The following is a 17130-nucleotide window of genomic DNA, read 5'->3' on the forward strand; positions in this document are numbered from 1 at the left end:
TCAGGGGGACATAGCCTCGCCGCTTCCTCCTGGCGACCCCCGGGCCTTCCCCTCCGGAGCCGAGTGATAAACAAGCACCTACGAGGACAACGGACGGCGGGAGGGGGCGGGAGGGGGCGGGAGAGGACACGGACGGCGGGAGGGGGCGGGAGAGGACACGAACGGCGGGAGGGGGGCGGGAGAGGACACGAACGGCGGGAGGGGGCGGGAGAGGACACGGACGGCGGGAAACGTGCACAGGACAGCGAGGGGGGCGGAAAGGCACACGGAGGGGGCGGGAATGGACAGCGCATCTGAATTCACTTTCAGTGAAAGGGGAGGGAACGGGAAAAAACGTAACTCCGCCCTGGGAAAAAATCTCGGGAACGCCCCCGAATCTGGTCCGGCCTTGACGGACAGATCCGGCACCCAATGGCTAGCCTCCATTTATGGAGCTAGCCAATGAGAGCCGGGGGACGTTCCCGAACTGCTTAGTGTCGACATAGGATTTCACCTGCGCTGAAAGGCTGCGCAGAGCGCAGCCTTTCGGCAGGCGAAACCCAAAAAGGAATTTGGAGACTTCAGGGACGGCAAGACTGGGAAACAGAGGAACACAGACAAAACCGTTATATATCCTTTGACCGTGTCAATAGAAGAACCCGGTCAGGCAAGGGATGGTGCAAATTGAAGAACTGGAGACAATTTGGCCTGCAAGGGGTCGATCTCTTTGTTTGTGCATCATCCAACAAAGTTGCCAAAGATGTGCTGGACTACCTCTGGTAGCAGACATCGCTCAAGATTGGAAAGATAACGCTGGCTCAGACTGTCAGGTCTGACATTAAAAGACCCAGCTATGTGATTGGTGATGAGCCAAATCCCATGGCGGTTTACCCAAGACCACAGTCTCATTGCTTTTAGGCAAACAAGGTGTGAGACTTCTCCTCCCTGCTTGTTGATGTGCGGTCATGTTGTCCGTCATGATCTGTAGAGACCAACCCTGGGCGCCAGCCAAGTTACCTCAGTTCTAGCAGGTTGATGTGAAGAGCCTGCGCTTCCGAAGACCAGAGACCCCTGATCTCCAGGTTAGTTTTCCCTCCCTTTACTTGAGGCATCCGTCACTACCGTAGTTGGGGGTGTGGGAAAAGTGAGGGTAATCCCACATGTCAGGTTTGCCTAATTTACCCACCATACAACTTTTGCTGCTGAAGAATGTCTGAAATGGAAAGAAAGAGGGGTGAGGGAAACAGGCGTGTGGCCTGAGAAACGGAAAGGATGTAGCCCCTTTCTATAATTTGAAGGACCCACTGGTCCCACGTAATGTTCTTCCAGGCCAGCAAAAAAAGGCCACTCTCCCTCCCACAGGCTGAGTCTGTTCGGGACAGAGAAGTAAGACTGCTTTCCTGGGTGGGTGGGGGAGGAGGAGGAAGATGAGGAAGGCTGCTGACGAATCCACGGTCCTTAAGTCTGCCCCTGTATTGGTGGACTAGTGGGTTCTGGAACATTCTGCCAATCATTAATAACTTCCAAGAAGTGGTTATACAATTCCTCTGGGACACATGGCACAATCATTTGAGTCATAGCCCACAGGGCTAGGGTATAGTGTGGCAGAAGGCAATTGGCATTTAAGGACTTCAGGCCCATGCTGCCTGCTGAGATCTGCCACCATGCTTGAAGCCTCTTGGATTCTCTAGCTGGGGGGGGGGGAAGATGTTTTTAACATGCCTTGTAACTACAAAGAGGAATAGGATGCCTGGATCGCCAGGTTCATTGGTTAAAGGTGGGTATTAAACTGTTGGAAGTTGCCAGTCTAGAACCGTAGCAGCCTTTCTAACCAACACATGCAGGGATATGACCTCTGGAGTTGGTGGCCCAGCAGGAAACTATGTCCATCACTGGTGAAGTGTCTGGACCAATGGTGGAGGGCAAGCCATGAATTTCATAAAGAGTTTTCAGCTTCCTCATCAACATAAGGATATAGGTTCAGAATCCGAGCCAAAGATATTGTGGATACTTTGCCGATTGTTCTCTTAATCAATTAGCTGTTCAGCTTCCCTTAAAGATCTATGCTGAGATGGAGAGTCAGTAGGAGGAAGAGGCGGCTCCCTTGGAGGCAGGGTTGGTATCCTCTGTGGCGGCTCCGGTCATGGCATCAACTGTGGTACAGTGATGCTGGCCGCTGCCGAAAAAGGCTGGAGACTGCATCGTGGCCACTGGGCGTGCATTATATGGTGCCACAGGCATAAATATGGGGAGGGTAAAGTGAGAAAGTGCCCCTGAAGGGTTTGAGACCCTGGTGAAAATGCCAAACACCGCATAAAAAAAATCCCACAGGGTCAGTGTCTAGTGTCAGTGGAGTCGGAAGACAGGAGCCGGCATTGGTGCAATGGACTCAAAGGTCAGGTCCGGTTGAGGTGCAGGCACAGAACCACCAGGAGCAGGACCAGTAGGCCATATGTTGACCAACTTTAGTTCCAATGAATAAGATCCTGGGGGAGACAAGGGTCACCTAAGAGACTTATCTCTTGCAGAATGTTTCTTGTGCTTCTTGTGTTTCTGCCTCTTGATTTCCAAAGATTGAAAAAAAGGCAATTTCGTCCGGCGTTTCGAATGATAACCTCGCCTGTCAATATGGGACCGGGCCATGAAAAGTTTGGCCTCAAGCACCTTGATGGTCTTCGGCTGAGGAAGGAGTCACACAAACGGGAATTATGATCAGAGACCAAACATGGACAGCTGGTATGTGGGTTAATGGTGGACATTTGTCCTTCGCAGTCCATACAGGCTTAAAGCCAGAACACTTGGGCGGAGACATAGCACTGCACTTTGCAGGGAAAACTTTAGACTCTCAGAAGAAAGCGAGCTCCGGATCCATGTTGGGGTGGGTGCTATATGATACCACTTCCAGGGTCTAGATGAAATTAGCACAACCTACCGGCAATGTGAGAGCTTTGAAGTTTCTGGAACCAGTCTGACCCTAGAGATAATTCTATGGGGAAGAATCTGCAGGAAGAAGTATCCATCGGAAGTTAAGGTATGGGAACATGTGTATCCCCGACTTGCGAAAGACAGGATGTCATTAATGACTTGACCTTTGTAAACACCAGAGGGGCCGATGTCACCCCAAAGGGCAAGTCATGAATTGGAAGTGGTCCAGCTACACTACAAAATAAATATACAACCTGCGGGCCACCAGGATTCGCTCATGATAGAACGCATCCCGTAGGTCTAGTGACACTATTCAATCCTCCAGATCCAAGCCCTACAGAACCTGAGCCAGCATCATAATTTTCTCCTTCGTGAAAAACAAAATCAAGCCTCTGAGCACCAGAATCCAATACAAAAAGGATAAGGCAGCAGGTGGGAAATGCAAGAAAGCAGAAACAATGCAAAAATACTATAATATCAGGAAAGGACAGGCTTCAAGCTATCTAGTAAGTAAGAATTTTAATAGGGTTGGTAAACGGGCATCAGATGGTTCAAGTGCTACAAAGGAGGTGTTCTCCGAGGCCCATTTGCATAGAGAAAGGTTGAGGCACATTTGATGAGCCTGGAAAGGTCCCTCAAGAGATTACAAGTGATAGGAGAATTGTTTCAGGATCGTTTTATTAAATTTGGGTAATTGGCAATGCAGGGACATACTGCTTCTAAGAGCTCTAATTCCACCCAGGAGGTTTAGTTCTCCAGTCAAGTAACCTTCGAGGGAACAGGTTAACAGCTTTTTAGGTCTCATCTTTAGGCAGCACATGTGCTGTCTCGAAAGAGACCTGTTGAATATACTTTGTGGGCTTCAACCCGCTTATAGGCTTCCTATTTGCTGGCTCCATTGTGGGTCTCCTAGTCCTTCTCCTCATTTGTCCATGGTACGCCTCTTCCTGCATTTAGCTCTCCCCTGGAATAGGGCCCAATTAAGATTATCAATGAACTCCTCCCATTTAATGACCATTTAAGGAACTTCTTTTTTCTTTAAGAGCCCCCTCAGGAGCGGTTGTGGATTTACTCGCTCAGAGCGGCACGCTTTTTCTGTAAACAGGCTTGTTTTTATCCTGTTTATTGTCCCATCCCCCAATCACCCTCCTCCCATCTCCCACCTTCTCCATCCCACACCCCTGGGTCTGCTTACCCTGTGCTTCTCCGACCATTGTGAAATTGCTCTGCCCTACCCTGCATTTTTTCTTACCCCGCAAGTCGCCCAGCCACGCTCCTGGAGAAGCGTGGCTTTTACAGCTACGCAAATGCTTCACGGAGTGGATCGGGAGGCGGAATAGCGCACCCCCGTAGCTCTTGAAGCTGCGTTCTTTTTTTTCTCTTGTTTTCTTGGTGGGTATCTTTGGCACCTTCACTTGAGCACTTCGCAAACTGAATCCAGATAGAAGTGTTTCACATGCGGTCTGGTGTTCCTTCACAACCCTTCCTTTCACTTAGAGTATAAAAGAACCAACGCTTTACCCCAGCTTTCTTTCTTTATGTTTCCTCCCGCATGGACACGGAGCCCCTGGGTACCCGCTGCCAGACAAGGAGGGAGCAGATAAGAAGAGAGACCAGGAGAGAACGGAGCCCTATCCACAAGGCCGATACTACCCCATATACCCCTGAAAGACTGGAAACAAGGAGGAAACGTCTGTTACGGTCAATAAAACCCTCTTTACCCCAGTTCGCTGATCCTTTACCCATTCAACACCTTCACTCACTCAATTTCACCCCACCCCTGAGATAGTTTTTAAAAAACTGCAACACGTCATAACAGGCTTGCTGGTTACTAATAAAACAGGCTGCAGGAAGGGTTTGATTCAATTCACTGGATGGTCATGGTAAAGCGTCCCTTGCCACCAACTGCACTCATAGGTGCTGGAGTGCATCTGTATAGTAAGCATTTTGTATTTTAGAATACAACGCACAGTACATCAGCAATACCGAACAGTACATCAGCGATACCGCACAGTACATCAGCAATACATTCCATGGTCTCCATTGTCTTGCAAGGTCATGTGAGCGCTTCGTTTCAGCTGCCCTTGGTCGTGGTAAATCCAATTTAAGGACTGGAAGGGAGGTATGGTCAGACTATACCAGATTTATGTCAAACCAGATAGACACACCAGTGACCCACAAAACACCATGTATTAGGAAGAGGGAATAGATTTAATAAAGGATTCCTGAATTTAAATCTATGCATACAATGATCTATGCATTTTGATTGTTGGCCATGATACTTCTATCCAGTCGGATAGCTCAGTGGATAGAGCACCTGCAGCAAGCAAGTGAACGTATCATGAAAGTCACATTTATGAATTGCACTAAGGCAGACGGTATCTTCTGTTCTTGAGAGGTGAACAAAAAGAGTATTGTTATTTTACTTGGCAATTTTGGCAGCTGCCACATTACATATTGTGTTTTGCTCTCTATCAAAAGGTAAATTTAATTTGTGATGCCTTGTTCATGTATGCCGGCGCTTGGGTGCTGCATCTGCCTGGGGTACACTTACCATCTGGCCATGCAATGCTGAAACACATTCACAAAGCCAACAGCTCTGCATTGCCGAGACGGATTGGCTTTGCCAATGCTTATTATATAATGTAAGCTGTTATCTATATACACAGCATCCACTTTCAAGGCAGCCAGAACTGGAATGACATGACTGAATTTCTCTGTGGCTGATAGGAGGCCGGCTGCAGAGTGGAAGGCTGCCTTGGTAGGCGTTAGGCGTGTCTTTGGAAGACGTCCTAGTAGGGCATGCCAGCAAGCCGAGATGAAATATGGATATGTATATTATGTGACTGAGGAGTTTTAACGAGAATTTGACTTATTAGACTGTTTTATTGAACTGCTTATTAGCTGATTTGATGAAAGGCACTGGTGTAATAGGATGCAACTGCTTTCTTGGAGTTTAATGAAGATATAAAATACATTAAACCAAACATATTGCTATAAACCAGGCTTCAAATATGCCGCTTTTAAAACCTACCGTTAGCTGATGCTTGCTTGATTCCGTTGTAGTCTTCTTGTGCATCTGGTGACAGTCCGTAAATATCAAACCTTGAAGAAAAAAAATATATATTTTAAGACCGAGATAAGTACAGAACCTACGACCGTGAATTTCACAGAGAGCAATGTCAACATGGGGGATCGAAAGGCGCAAGACACTGATCACTAATACATTCAAATTAAAATTCACGAAGGCTAAACATTTCAGTTTCTAAGATACCGTCGTTCCTTCGGAGCCCTGCGCTAGGAAGGGGAGGATTTCGCTGCTAAATTTATGTCATGGGAGTTACAGGCCAGCACAACAGCTCTACTGGCCCTCTTGGGCAATGTAATTGTTCTTTTGCAGCTCAACAAGAGAAGCAGCACGTTTATTAGCCAGTCTGAAGGTAGATGCACATACAAAACACTAGAACAAACAAGAATCACAACGTTTTAGGGAGAGATGAAGATCTGATATTCTACAGAAAGCAAATTTGATTCTTGAAAACCAATAAAATGGAGAAAAAGTGGTTCACTTGGGAAAGTAGGAATAAGTGTGCATCTCTTTGCAGGGTTAGCCTGGACTGTAGGGCAATCAGGCAGTGGCCGATAGGCAGGCGGGCCGGACCGGCCAGAGAGTGGGCTGTTTTTTGTTGTTTTTTTTAGCAGTTTTTGAGCTTGTGTTATGGTCAGGTGGGCAGGTTTTTACTGTTGGTTTCTGTAAGAAACTGGGTATTAACTGACAGTGACAGGGGTGGCGATCCTTGTCAGGGAGAACCCCAAAAGTCTCTAAAAACCTGTGCTTAACCCTCTGGTAGCTTGGCACAAAAATGAGGCCGGCTTAACTTAGAGGCAGTGCGTAAAGTAATTATTCCGTTATGCAGTACTCAATTTCAATTTTTTATTTCAAAATACTTTATTGGGCACAGAACAGACCATGAAAGTCACAGCAAGAGATTGAGTATCATGATATAAGTTGTTGCAAAGGAGATAGCATAAAATCTTTGTGTCAAGAGGACAGTCTCATGCGCAAGAATATTCTAGTGCAAAGATACCCTGCATCATCCCACGCCATGCTGCATCGAATCTGCTGAAATCTTCCGCTGAGAAGGAAGCAGTACACGCTGACTCTAGCCAAGGGTCAAGAACCTTAGGGCAGCACTTGGGTAGGGTTGAAGGTGTCGGAACCCACTCCAAAAGAGACCAGCAGAGTGCACCCAGTCAGGTCGAATTTGTCTGGTCAGTTGGAAAGCAGGAGAGGCCTATCGAAGCTTGCTCTGTCACTGTAGCTCAAACAGGACATCAGTCAACTGACTCTGAGTCACTTCTAGGATTCTGGGTTCAAGGCAAGCAGGTCCAGTCTTCCTTCTTCAGAAAGCAGGGCAATCCTTTTAAATATTCTCACGGTACAGCAGAATTATGCTAAGAGGTTTAAGGGTTGCCATTGTTATACTCCACAGCAGACTCAGCAGCTGTTTATCTAACCCTAAAACTGGTTATGGTCAGTTCTTCTCAGGTATGGCCTGCATTTTCCAGTGACAAGGTAGACATCTTCTGAAGTTAGGAAGGGGCAAGGTACAGCCGGCAGGCTACCCTTTGAAGTTCCATAGAAAGGCACACTTGGCTTAGGCAGGAAAATGCAAACTTTCTAAAAGTGGCATTTTTGAAATGGCAATTGCAAATCTGGCATTACCATTAAAGAGGATTTTAAATTAAAATTCAAATGAGTGGAAGAAATATTTTTCTAGCTGTTCCCAAAATGAAGTTATCACTTATTAAATGTAATAGGGTAACCCAGTGTTAGTTTAAGGGAGGCTAGCCTTTCCACAGTGCAAAATTACTTTGGAGTTTTCACTGCTAGGGTATGCAAAATATAAGTAGACATATCCTACTACTTAAATACCATGTACCCTGTCATATCAGCTGTTTAGGGCCCTTCCAAGTATTAACAAGCATTTGCAATGCAATAGGTCTCGTATTAGGAAAGTTTGAGCTATTGGTATTGTAAATGACATTTTTTATTTAGGTTTTGTTTTTGAAAATAGCGAAATTAATAGCTTTGTCATTTACCATGCCAATAGTTATAACTTTCGCAAATGTGACACCTATAGCATTTGTAATGCAATATGTGTTGTATTTACGTGACTTACATGTTTTGATATTACAAATAACAATGGTTTTTATTTTTTTTTAATAATTAATACTTAAATAAAAAACTTTTGTAAATAACATTTGTGAAGATTATGTTCAGTGTATTTTATTGTGACGAAAATCCAAGAACATGTCAAATATTAACATCTTTTTGTTACATTTGTAATAAAGCTTGAAACATTGAGATAACATATTTGAACCAGTTGTTGTTGAATGGTTGCACAGATTGATGCTGTGGTGGAGCTCAGTGATGTTGTGGTGCCACAGAGTGATGCTGTGGTGGTGCTGAGTGATGCTGTATGCTATGCTATGTTTTGTTTTGCTATCCTATGTTTTGTTATGCTATGCTGTTTTGTTATGCTATGCTATGTTTTGTTATGCTATGCTATGCTTTGCTATGCTATGCTATGTTATGCTATGCTATGTTTTGTTATGCTATGCTATGCTTTGTTGTGTTTTGTTATGTATGCTATGGTTTGTTATGTATGCTATGGTTTGTTGTGTTTTGCTATGTTTTGTTTTGCTATGTTTTGTTACGTATGCTATGATTTGTTATGTTTTGCTATGTTTTGTTTTGCTATGTTTTGTTATGCTATGCTTTGTTATGCTATGCTTTGTTATGCTATGTTTTGTTTTGGTATGCTATGTTTTGTTATGCTATGTTTTGTTATGCTACGTTTTGTTATGCTATGCTAAGCTTTGTTTTGTTATGCTATGCTATGTTGTGTTTTGTTATGCTATGCTATGCTGTGTTGTGTTGTGTTATGCTATGCTATGCTTTGTTATGTATGCTATGGTTTGTTGTATTTTGCTATGTTTTTCTATGTTTTGTTTTGCTATGTTTTGCTATACTATGCTTTGTTATACTATTCTATATTTTGTTTTGGTATGCTATGTTTTGTTATGCTATGCTTTGTTATGCTATGTTTTGTTATGCTATGTTTTGTTATGCTATGCTAAGCTTTGTTTTGTTATGCTATGCTATGTTGTGTTTTGTTATGCTATGCTATATTTTGTTATGTATGCTATGGTTTGTTGTGTTTTACTATGTTTTGTTTTGCTATGTTTTGTTTTGCTATGTTTTGTTATGCTATGCTTTGTTATGCTATGCTTTGTTATGCTATGTTGTGTTTTGCTATGTTTTGTTATACTATTCTATGTTTTGTTTTGCTATGCTTTGTTTTGTTATGCTATGTTTTGTTATGCTATGGTATGTTTTGTTGTGTTTTGTTATGCTATGCTTTGTTATGCTATGCTATGTTTTCCTATCCTATGCTTTGTTTTGTTATGCTATGTTTTGTTATGCTATGCTGGTGAGGGTGAGTGAGGGTGGGTGGGTGAGGGTGGGTGAGTGAGTGAGGGTGGGTGGGTGTGGGTGAGTGAGTGAGTGAGGGTGGGTGGGTGTGGGTGAGTGAGGGTGAGTGAGTGAGGGGGTGAGGGTGGGTGGGTGAGTGAGGGTGAGTGTGTTAGAGCAAGGGTGAGGGTGAGAGGGTTGTGAGGTTGTGTATCCTATGCTTTTTTTGTTATGCCATGCTATGTTTTGTTATGCTATGCTGATGAGGGTGTATGAGGGTGAGCGAGGGTGAGCGAGGGTGAGCGAGGGTGAGCGAGGGTGAGCGAGGGTGAGCGAGGGTGAGCGAGGGTGAGCGAGGGTGAGCGAGGGTGAGCGAGGGTGAGCGAGGGTGAGCGAGGGTGAGCGAGGGTGAGCGAGGGTGAGCGAGGGTGAGCGAGGGTGAGCGAGGGTGAGCGAGGGTGAGCGAGGGTGAGCGAGGGTGAGCGAGGGTGAGCGAGGGTGAGCGAGGGTGAGCGAGGGTGAGCGAGGGTGAGTGATGGGGTGTGATGGGGTGTGATGGGGTGTGATGGGGTGTGATGGGGTGTGATGGGGTGTGATGGGGTATGAGGGTGAGGGTGTGATGGTGTGTGAGGGTGAGGGTTGGGAGGGTGAGAGTGAGTGAGGGTGTGTGAGGGTGAGGGTGTGTGCGGGTGAGGGGGTGTGAGGGTGAGGGGGGGTGAGGGTAAGGGTGTGTGAGGGTGTGAGAGGGGGTGTGAGGGTGTGAGATTGAGTGAGGGTGCGTGAGGGTGAGGGGGGGTGAGGGGGGGTGAGGGTGAGCAGGGGTGAGGGTGAGCGAGGGTGAGCGAGGGTGAGGGTGAGCGAGGGTGAGGGTGAGCGAGGGTGGGTATGTACAAAAAAAATCAATAAAAATATGTTGAAATAAAAAAAATTAAAAACTGTGACGGTCTGCAGGCTGCCCAGGGATTCACCGTAACTCAAAAGCCTGCCACTGAGGGTCCCCTGTGGACTTTTACTATATGCCTTCTATACAAAGCATCACCATCAATGCGTCCAATATGACGCGTGAGCAGGCTCAAACGTTATTGACATGGTGAGCCCTCCCCTTTGCCCTGCCACACTTCCCCCCCTAATAACGCTAATCACGTTAAGTGTGCCGCGGCTTGGTGTGGAGTGAACGCAAATGGCAGGATGAAGGAAAGATCTGAATGGGACTCAATTGAAAAAGCAAATATTTAGGCAGTAATTTTCCGCAAAGGTTTTTTTGTTTGTTTTGTCGATACCAACCAAATCTTTTCTTGGCCCAGCTCTTTCCCCTTCCCCCCCTCACCCTTCATGCTCAAAGATGGAATTTCTGCCGTCATGTGAAAAATAGAATTACGAAGGATTATTTCGGTCCTAATTTAATCTGGGCAGCTGCGCCAACTGCGTGATGATTAGCATGACACTGGGAAGGGGAGGTGGGAAATGTAATTAAAGAGAAATCAGGCGTTTGTAGGGCATGGCTGGGGCGAGTGGTGGGGGAGACGGTAAGCAGACGAGTTTAAAGCGGAGAGGAGCGGATTTTAGGGTGCAGGACCAGGGTCGGATTGGGATCACAATTCGGCCCGGGCACTGACGAAAAAAGTGGCCCACATTCAAGAGGTGTGGCCCATATTTAAGGGGCGTGGCCCACATTCAAGGGGCGTGCCCTTTCATGAAACACCATTTGCACAGACAAGGAATGAAAGTGGGAGGATACTGTTCTTGCACAGGACACAGGGCCAAAGTGACAATGGCCTACATGCTGAGCAACTAAAAAAAATAGCAAGGCCCCTTTCTGTCACAAAATTATTCCAGCCCTCCAGCACAGGAGCACCTGAAAAGCAGCAAAGCCCCTGCTATTACTAACCTACTTAGCCCTCCCCAGACCTTCAGCTCAGGAGCACATGAACAGAGGTAAGGCCCTGTAGTGTAGTTCCTATTTTCCCAATAGGCTCTGCGCATTGGAATAATACCTACAGCAGTAAAGGCCTACACCAGACGTTAACTAGGTCTACTACTGTCGATACTAGACTTAATTTTTGGGTTTGCCAGCTAAGCTCAGAGTTCGCTAGAAACGTTCTCGAATGTTCAGGAAAGAATTACCTCCCCTGATTAGACAAGAAGGGATTTAGTTTCTGACAACCATAGAACATGACAACTTTGCTCTCCCCTAATCAAGAGTCAATCTCGAGAGTCGTGTGAGCACAAGGCAATTATTTTACTCAGTCAGTACGTGCATTCTTAGTCTCATCAGAATGTAGAGAAAAGGAAGAGAGACGGGCGTGTTCAATAAAAAGGTGTTATTTATTGATCAGTCTCTTTTCTCATACATGAGAAATGGATCGATATTATTGCAATACTTATAGTTAAGTAAAGTGCATACATTAAAAGCAATAGTATAAAATAATACTGTAAAAACATTGATATGGTTTCTGAGCCATATGATGTTTAAAATGATTAAAATATATTTACATACACATATACATTTGACTAAACGTACTCAACTGGTGTTTCTAAATACGCCTACCCCGTGTACCTGACCTAAGCCTAATACGTGGGCGGGAATAGAAAGTTACAGTTTAAGTTAAGTTTGTTTTTGCCAAGTGAATAACTAAAGAATTCTCTGTGAGGGGTTATTCAGTTCTGTACCTGGAAGTTAGGATGAATGAGGAATGGTATCTCTTTCTCTGCTCTCGATATTCCAGGCTGCCTGCGAGGGCTGCCCGAAAACGCCGGTGCTGGGTCTCTCGGCTTGAGATAGCAGCGCGTCTCTCAGCGCGTCAGGAAGGCGGGGCTGCTGCCTGCGGGGTCTGCTTCTGCTCTCGGCTTCGGCAAGTATGGCTGCTCCGTCTCGTCACCACGCGTGTGTTTGCATAGGGCAAGATCGGCAATATTTATACCTTAAAGGTGCCGGTATTGACGTAAGGATGGACATAGGTACGTCAATAAAGATGTCATACGACTTGCTCGTTAGCACATTCTTTACTAAAGTTCTCTGTGAAATCAAAACAATGGCCGCAGGGTTTTTCCCAGGTTGTCATAGGTTTGATTTGTTATGAGAACGTCGTATGCCTTATCAGGGGCTGGAGGAATGTCGCTTGTCTAATTAGATCTCAAGCGTTATGACCTAATCAGATAGCACGTTCCTGTGCCGTAGTGTGACTGCGTCAGATAACGGTATCTGCATCATGGGGGCTTGTCTTGCCTCATGGGCTGACTGTTAGTTAACTTGATAGTTAGTTTAACCAGAATAGGGTCAGGAATAGGGGGATCGATTCAGAACCTATAGGAATACACGACACCCACTCCACGCTAACTATGGTCATATCTACTAATCTATGCATAGTATAACATAGTAAAACATACTATAGAGAATAGTGTATACCTTACCACCCCAAAATACATAAATGCATTTTGAAATTTTCAAATATACTGAAAAATTGCAGTCATATATATTGTATGCACTTAAGCTGTATAATAATGCTAAAGTAATCACGCATTTGTATACATTATCGCTTATTTGGTATTTGAGAAATACACATGAAATGGCTCTTAATATGGCTATACAGAAAGAAAGAAAGTTCGAGACCATTTCATCACATAATAAAATATTTGTGAATATACCAGCGGGCAGCTAAAGTCTAAATAAAGTATCTAAAAATAGAAATCTTAGTTCTCTAGGAATAGTTTCTTACTTTAAGCAGAAGATCAGTGTCCCGGAAAAAATATATGAAAAAATATTTTAGGGGCTTGCTGAAAAAATTGCTGTCCGTGAACTGGAGCGAAATTGTTCATGTGACTTTATTTTTAAAGTTGAAGGCCGAATTCAGGGAACGCCGTGTGCGAGTTTACTCAAAAGTCTCTATTTCTGTTCTGGAGAGAACATCATATCATTCAGGCTTTCGAAAAAACTGTCAACAGCTTCATGGGAAAGTTCCTCTAAGTCGGAAATAGGTGTAACCATGCATTCATGCGCATGATTGTCTCCATTGATATTCTGATTTGCATCACTGACAGAAGGTCGTACCTGTTCGATGCTGCTTTCATCTTGAACTTCACTACTCTTCAATCGTAGTGGTGAAGATTCCAGGAATGCCGTCATCAGGATTGGCAGCCTTTGAGGGCAGCACAAAGCGTGAACCTTGGTAGGAACCAACAGTGTATCTGCATCCACTGGCGCATCCGATTGTAGTGTCAGACAGGTGTCTAACACGCATTCTTCTCCGCATAGCAGACACCTTAGTACAGGTAAAACACACCTTTGCCACATTGGTCGAAATGATAGAAACCAAGTCATGTTCAGGTCTCTAAGCCGGGAGAGTCCCAGGATTTTTGATATCCGGTCCCGGTATCCAATGGCTAGGATCGTATCTTCCATTGTCGCGAGAGTTTGATCTGTGACATGGGTTGCCATAACGAAAAATAAGGACTAGGAATAGGATTCCTGCAATTAGTCCCAGGATCAAGGGAAGTCCGCCAAAAATCGAATGGACGAAATCTGGAAAAATACCCAGTATGGCTTTGAATGGTGTTAATGCCATCGAAAATACTGTCTTAAATACCCCTGAGATCCCATTGGTATCAGAAATATTTAAGATTTCGCTCAGGATTTCCGCGAAATGTACGGGGGAATTAGTTGATAATAATGTATGTATCTCTGCAGTCGTCCTTGCGACTTGTAGATCATACGTTTCTTTTGATGACGTGAGCCTTGTAGGCGTCTGTAGAAGCACTGTTTTCATTCTGCTTAAAGTATCTATTCGAATAGAAGTAATTTTCAAATTGGGCCATGCCCTTGCCTCCCTGTCTGGAAAGGAGCTCGGAAACAATAAGCGTCCACAGCACTTGACCTTGGCCGTCGTAGTGACTAGATAAGGAGTCCCGGGCATAAGACTACAACATCTGCGGTCTACAATAGGAATGTAACTCCCATTATAGAGTCTTTGAAAGAATGGTTCTATTTCAGTTGCAGGTGCGCCTTGCTGGTGACATGAAAGGTTGTATGAATTCCCTTCACAGGCTCCGTGCAAACTAATACCGTTACACAGAAGCGTGCCGCTTAGTGACATAGCACAATTGTTGCCACTAAGAAACACTTTCTGTCCTTTATTACTGACACATGCATGTGAATAGGGTAGGTTCCAAGTTGTTTTAAGGTACCCTTTACCCAATTTCTCGTACATGCCAGCCTGTATATATTTTTGGCAGTATTGAAACCTGAAGGTTGAGATTGGAATATTTATGATTCCGTGGATTATCCATTCACTGACAGGTCGTTCTGACATTGTCATTGGTAATCTTTCTAGTTTTTCAATGCTCAAGATTGTATAATCAGCACCCTTTTGCGCCATACCGATTTGTCTATCAGTAAGGTTAAAGATTTGGAATAGTGACGTTGTGTTGATTAAACGCCAAGGCACATAGCCTGAACGCAGATTTTGTAACGTCCAGCCAAGCTGTACAATAGAACGCAATTGTGACTGACCATGTTGTAATAACAGTAAGTCTTGCGATAATATATCGATTGCTGAAGACACAATGCTGTCCAATGAAAAAATTCTGGAGGACAGAGTCATTAACCCATTGTCCACTACAGAAAGTGATTTTTCCAAATTAATACGGTCAATTTCCCGTATTCTCTCTGCTGTCTCAATTTGAGTAACCTTCCAGGCCTCATTGTATGCTGCATATACAGAGGCTGCTATGAAACGCTTTTGACGCTGTTTGCGTGGTCCCAGAATGAAATCACGCAAGTCAGCACCATCAGTAAGTAAAGTTAGGTGTTGCTTAATTTCAGGCAGTGTGGAAGTTTGTAGCCATTGAAGGCATAATTTGCCCACACTGTAGGTGGTAATTATCCCTGGGTGATGTCTTTGGGGATATCTAGGGTCTGGCCTGGTCATTTTGAACCCCTGTGTTTTGTTCAGGAATCTGTCTTGACAGTTATTAGTATCTGTGGGCCAGATCAACCACTGTTTCCAATCAGGATGTGTTCTGTTTTGGTTTAATATAATGTTTACGTCTATCTCTTCATCTGTATCAGAGCTATTGCTAAACATTGTTGGCTTTGGAATAGACGGTTTATTTAAATCTTTGATTTTGGCTAAGCCAAGACAGGTGGTTTGTTGAACAGTGTCATTTAAAAATATCATTTGTTCTGGGATCATGCAGGCTCTAAACAAAGCTTCTAAACCCTGTACTTGCCATTCTTTAGTACCCCAAACACTTTTCAAATCAACATTTTTGTCCCAATAATCAAATCCAAAAGTATTCATTTGTTCAAAGAATGAGTCCGAGTAAATCAATTTTGTGTTGGTTATCATGGTTTTCATCCCTGTCTTGTTTGATAATTTAAAATAAAATGTTTCAGCATTACTTGTGTTAAAACCTTGAAAGTATGAATATTTGTCATAAACGGTTCTTGAGCTCCCTTTTGGAGGTGTAGCACAATGTTCCCATTGATTATAATTTAAAACATTTCTAGGTTGTGCAGATTTATGTAAAAAATGGTTACCATAATGGTTATAGCAATACATACTATCATAATTTGTAGAACCTTGCAAATAATCATGTTTTGTAAATTTAGCAGACATTACTAAATCAGACATCATATTGTTAATGCTTTCGAAGTCCCAATCATCAGTAAATGAGTTTGGTTTTACAAAGTCACTCAAGGAGATCTTGATTTGGTGTGGATATTTCAGGATCTCGACCGGACCATAAATTTCATAGTCAGTGTTGTCCCAGGCTACCCCACCAGGTATCGGATTGGCTGTGAAGTTGGCTGAAGAAAGTTCTGGAGAAAGATCTCTTTTCTCGACGTGTGAAGATGTGTGTGGTTTGAGGACCAAGTTGATGTTCTGACTTGCTGTGTCCATTTTAGCATATTTTCCCTCAACGAAGCGTCCCAAAGTAAATACCATGATGAGCCAAAGTATGAGGATAAATGCACCAAAACCCACCCAAAATTCAATCCATGGAGAAATCAGATATGTTTCTTTCAGTTGTTTCAAAAGTTCCTTAGCTTTGTCTTTAAAGGATTTTGATGATGGCTGTGTCTTTGATTCACTGAAGCCGTCAGAGGAATCATCGAAGTTGATGAAGTAACCGGATGCAGTTCTGTCAATTGTTCCAATTGGTTCAGGATTTTTGTTTTTTGCATTTTCACTTGGTACTTCAGTGTAGATTGGTGTGTCTCTGCTAAATGTTTTTATTTGGGTTTTCAGAGGTCTGAGTTCTATTGCATTGTTGCATAGTCCTTCTTGTTCTTCTGTAGGCGTTTCGAATGTGATGAGCCTCTTTGATAGGACCTCTGTACTGGTAGCAAACCTTGGTGTTCTGCTACTTATTGGGAGTCCACTTGGCCTACTGTTTGTTATCGGCCACATGTTGTGGTTTTACCAGGTCGATGGATACAACTCGGTTCTCCTTTTTTCCAGCAAGTGGCGGTAGTACAACTGATCTTGTCCCGTTGACAGACAAGACAGGAACTGCTGTTCTGTAAGAAGGCCCAAATTCCTTCTTTACCGCGATCTTCTCCCTGACTAGATCCCCGACTTTTGGAATCCAGACAGGTCTTGCTGGGACAGGTGGTGATTCTTCAGTGGTTGTTGGCTGTTGTTTCAACTGTATGTTGCTCAGGTCTTTTCTTGTTTTGTTTAAGTCCTGCAAAATAGCCAAACGGTCTTTGACATCAAAGGTTTTTTCTTTAACCACTGAAGTCTGAC

At 44.1% G+C, this 17130-nt stretch overlaps 1 protein-coding gene across 1 annotated transcript in view; it reads right to left on the minus strand.

The window, feature by feature from the left end:
* LYPLA1 (lysophospholipase 1) overlaps positions 1-17130 on the minus strand; it is a 462012-nt gene that overhangs the window by 172401 nt on the left and 272481 nt on the right. The window contains exon 5 of the mRNA XM_078687306.1: positions 5939-6009. Within this exon, the coding sequence (XP_078543432.1) occupies positions 5939-6009 (71 nt within the window). The remainder of the gene's footprint in view (positions 1-5938; positions 6010-17130) is intronic.

This window comes from Lissotriton helveticus, chromosome 4_1 (genome assembly GCF_964261635.1).
Source record: "Lissotriton helveticus chromosome 4_1, aLisHel1.1, whole genome shotgun sequence".
NCBI lineage: Eukaryota > Metazoa > Chordata > Amphibia > Caudata > Salamandridae > Lissotriton > Lissotriton helveticus.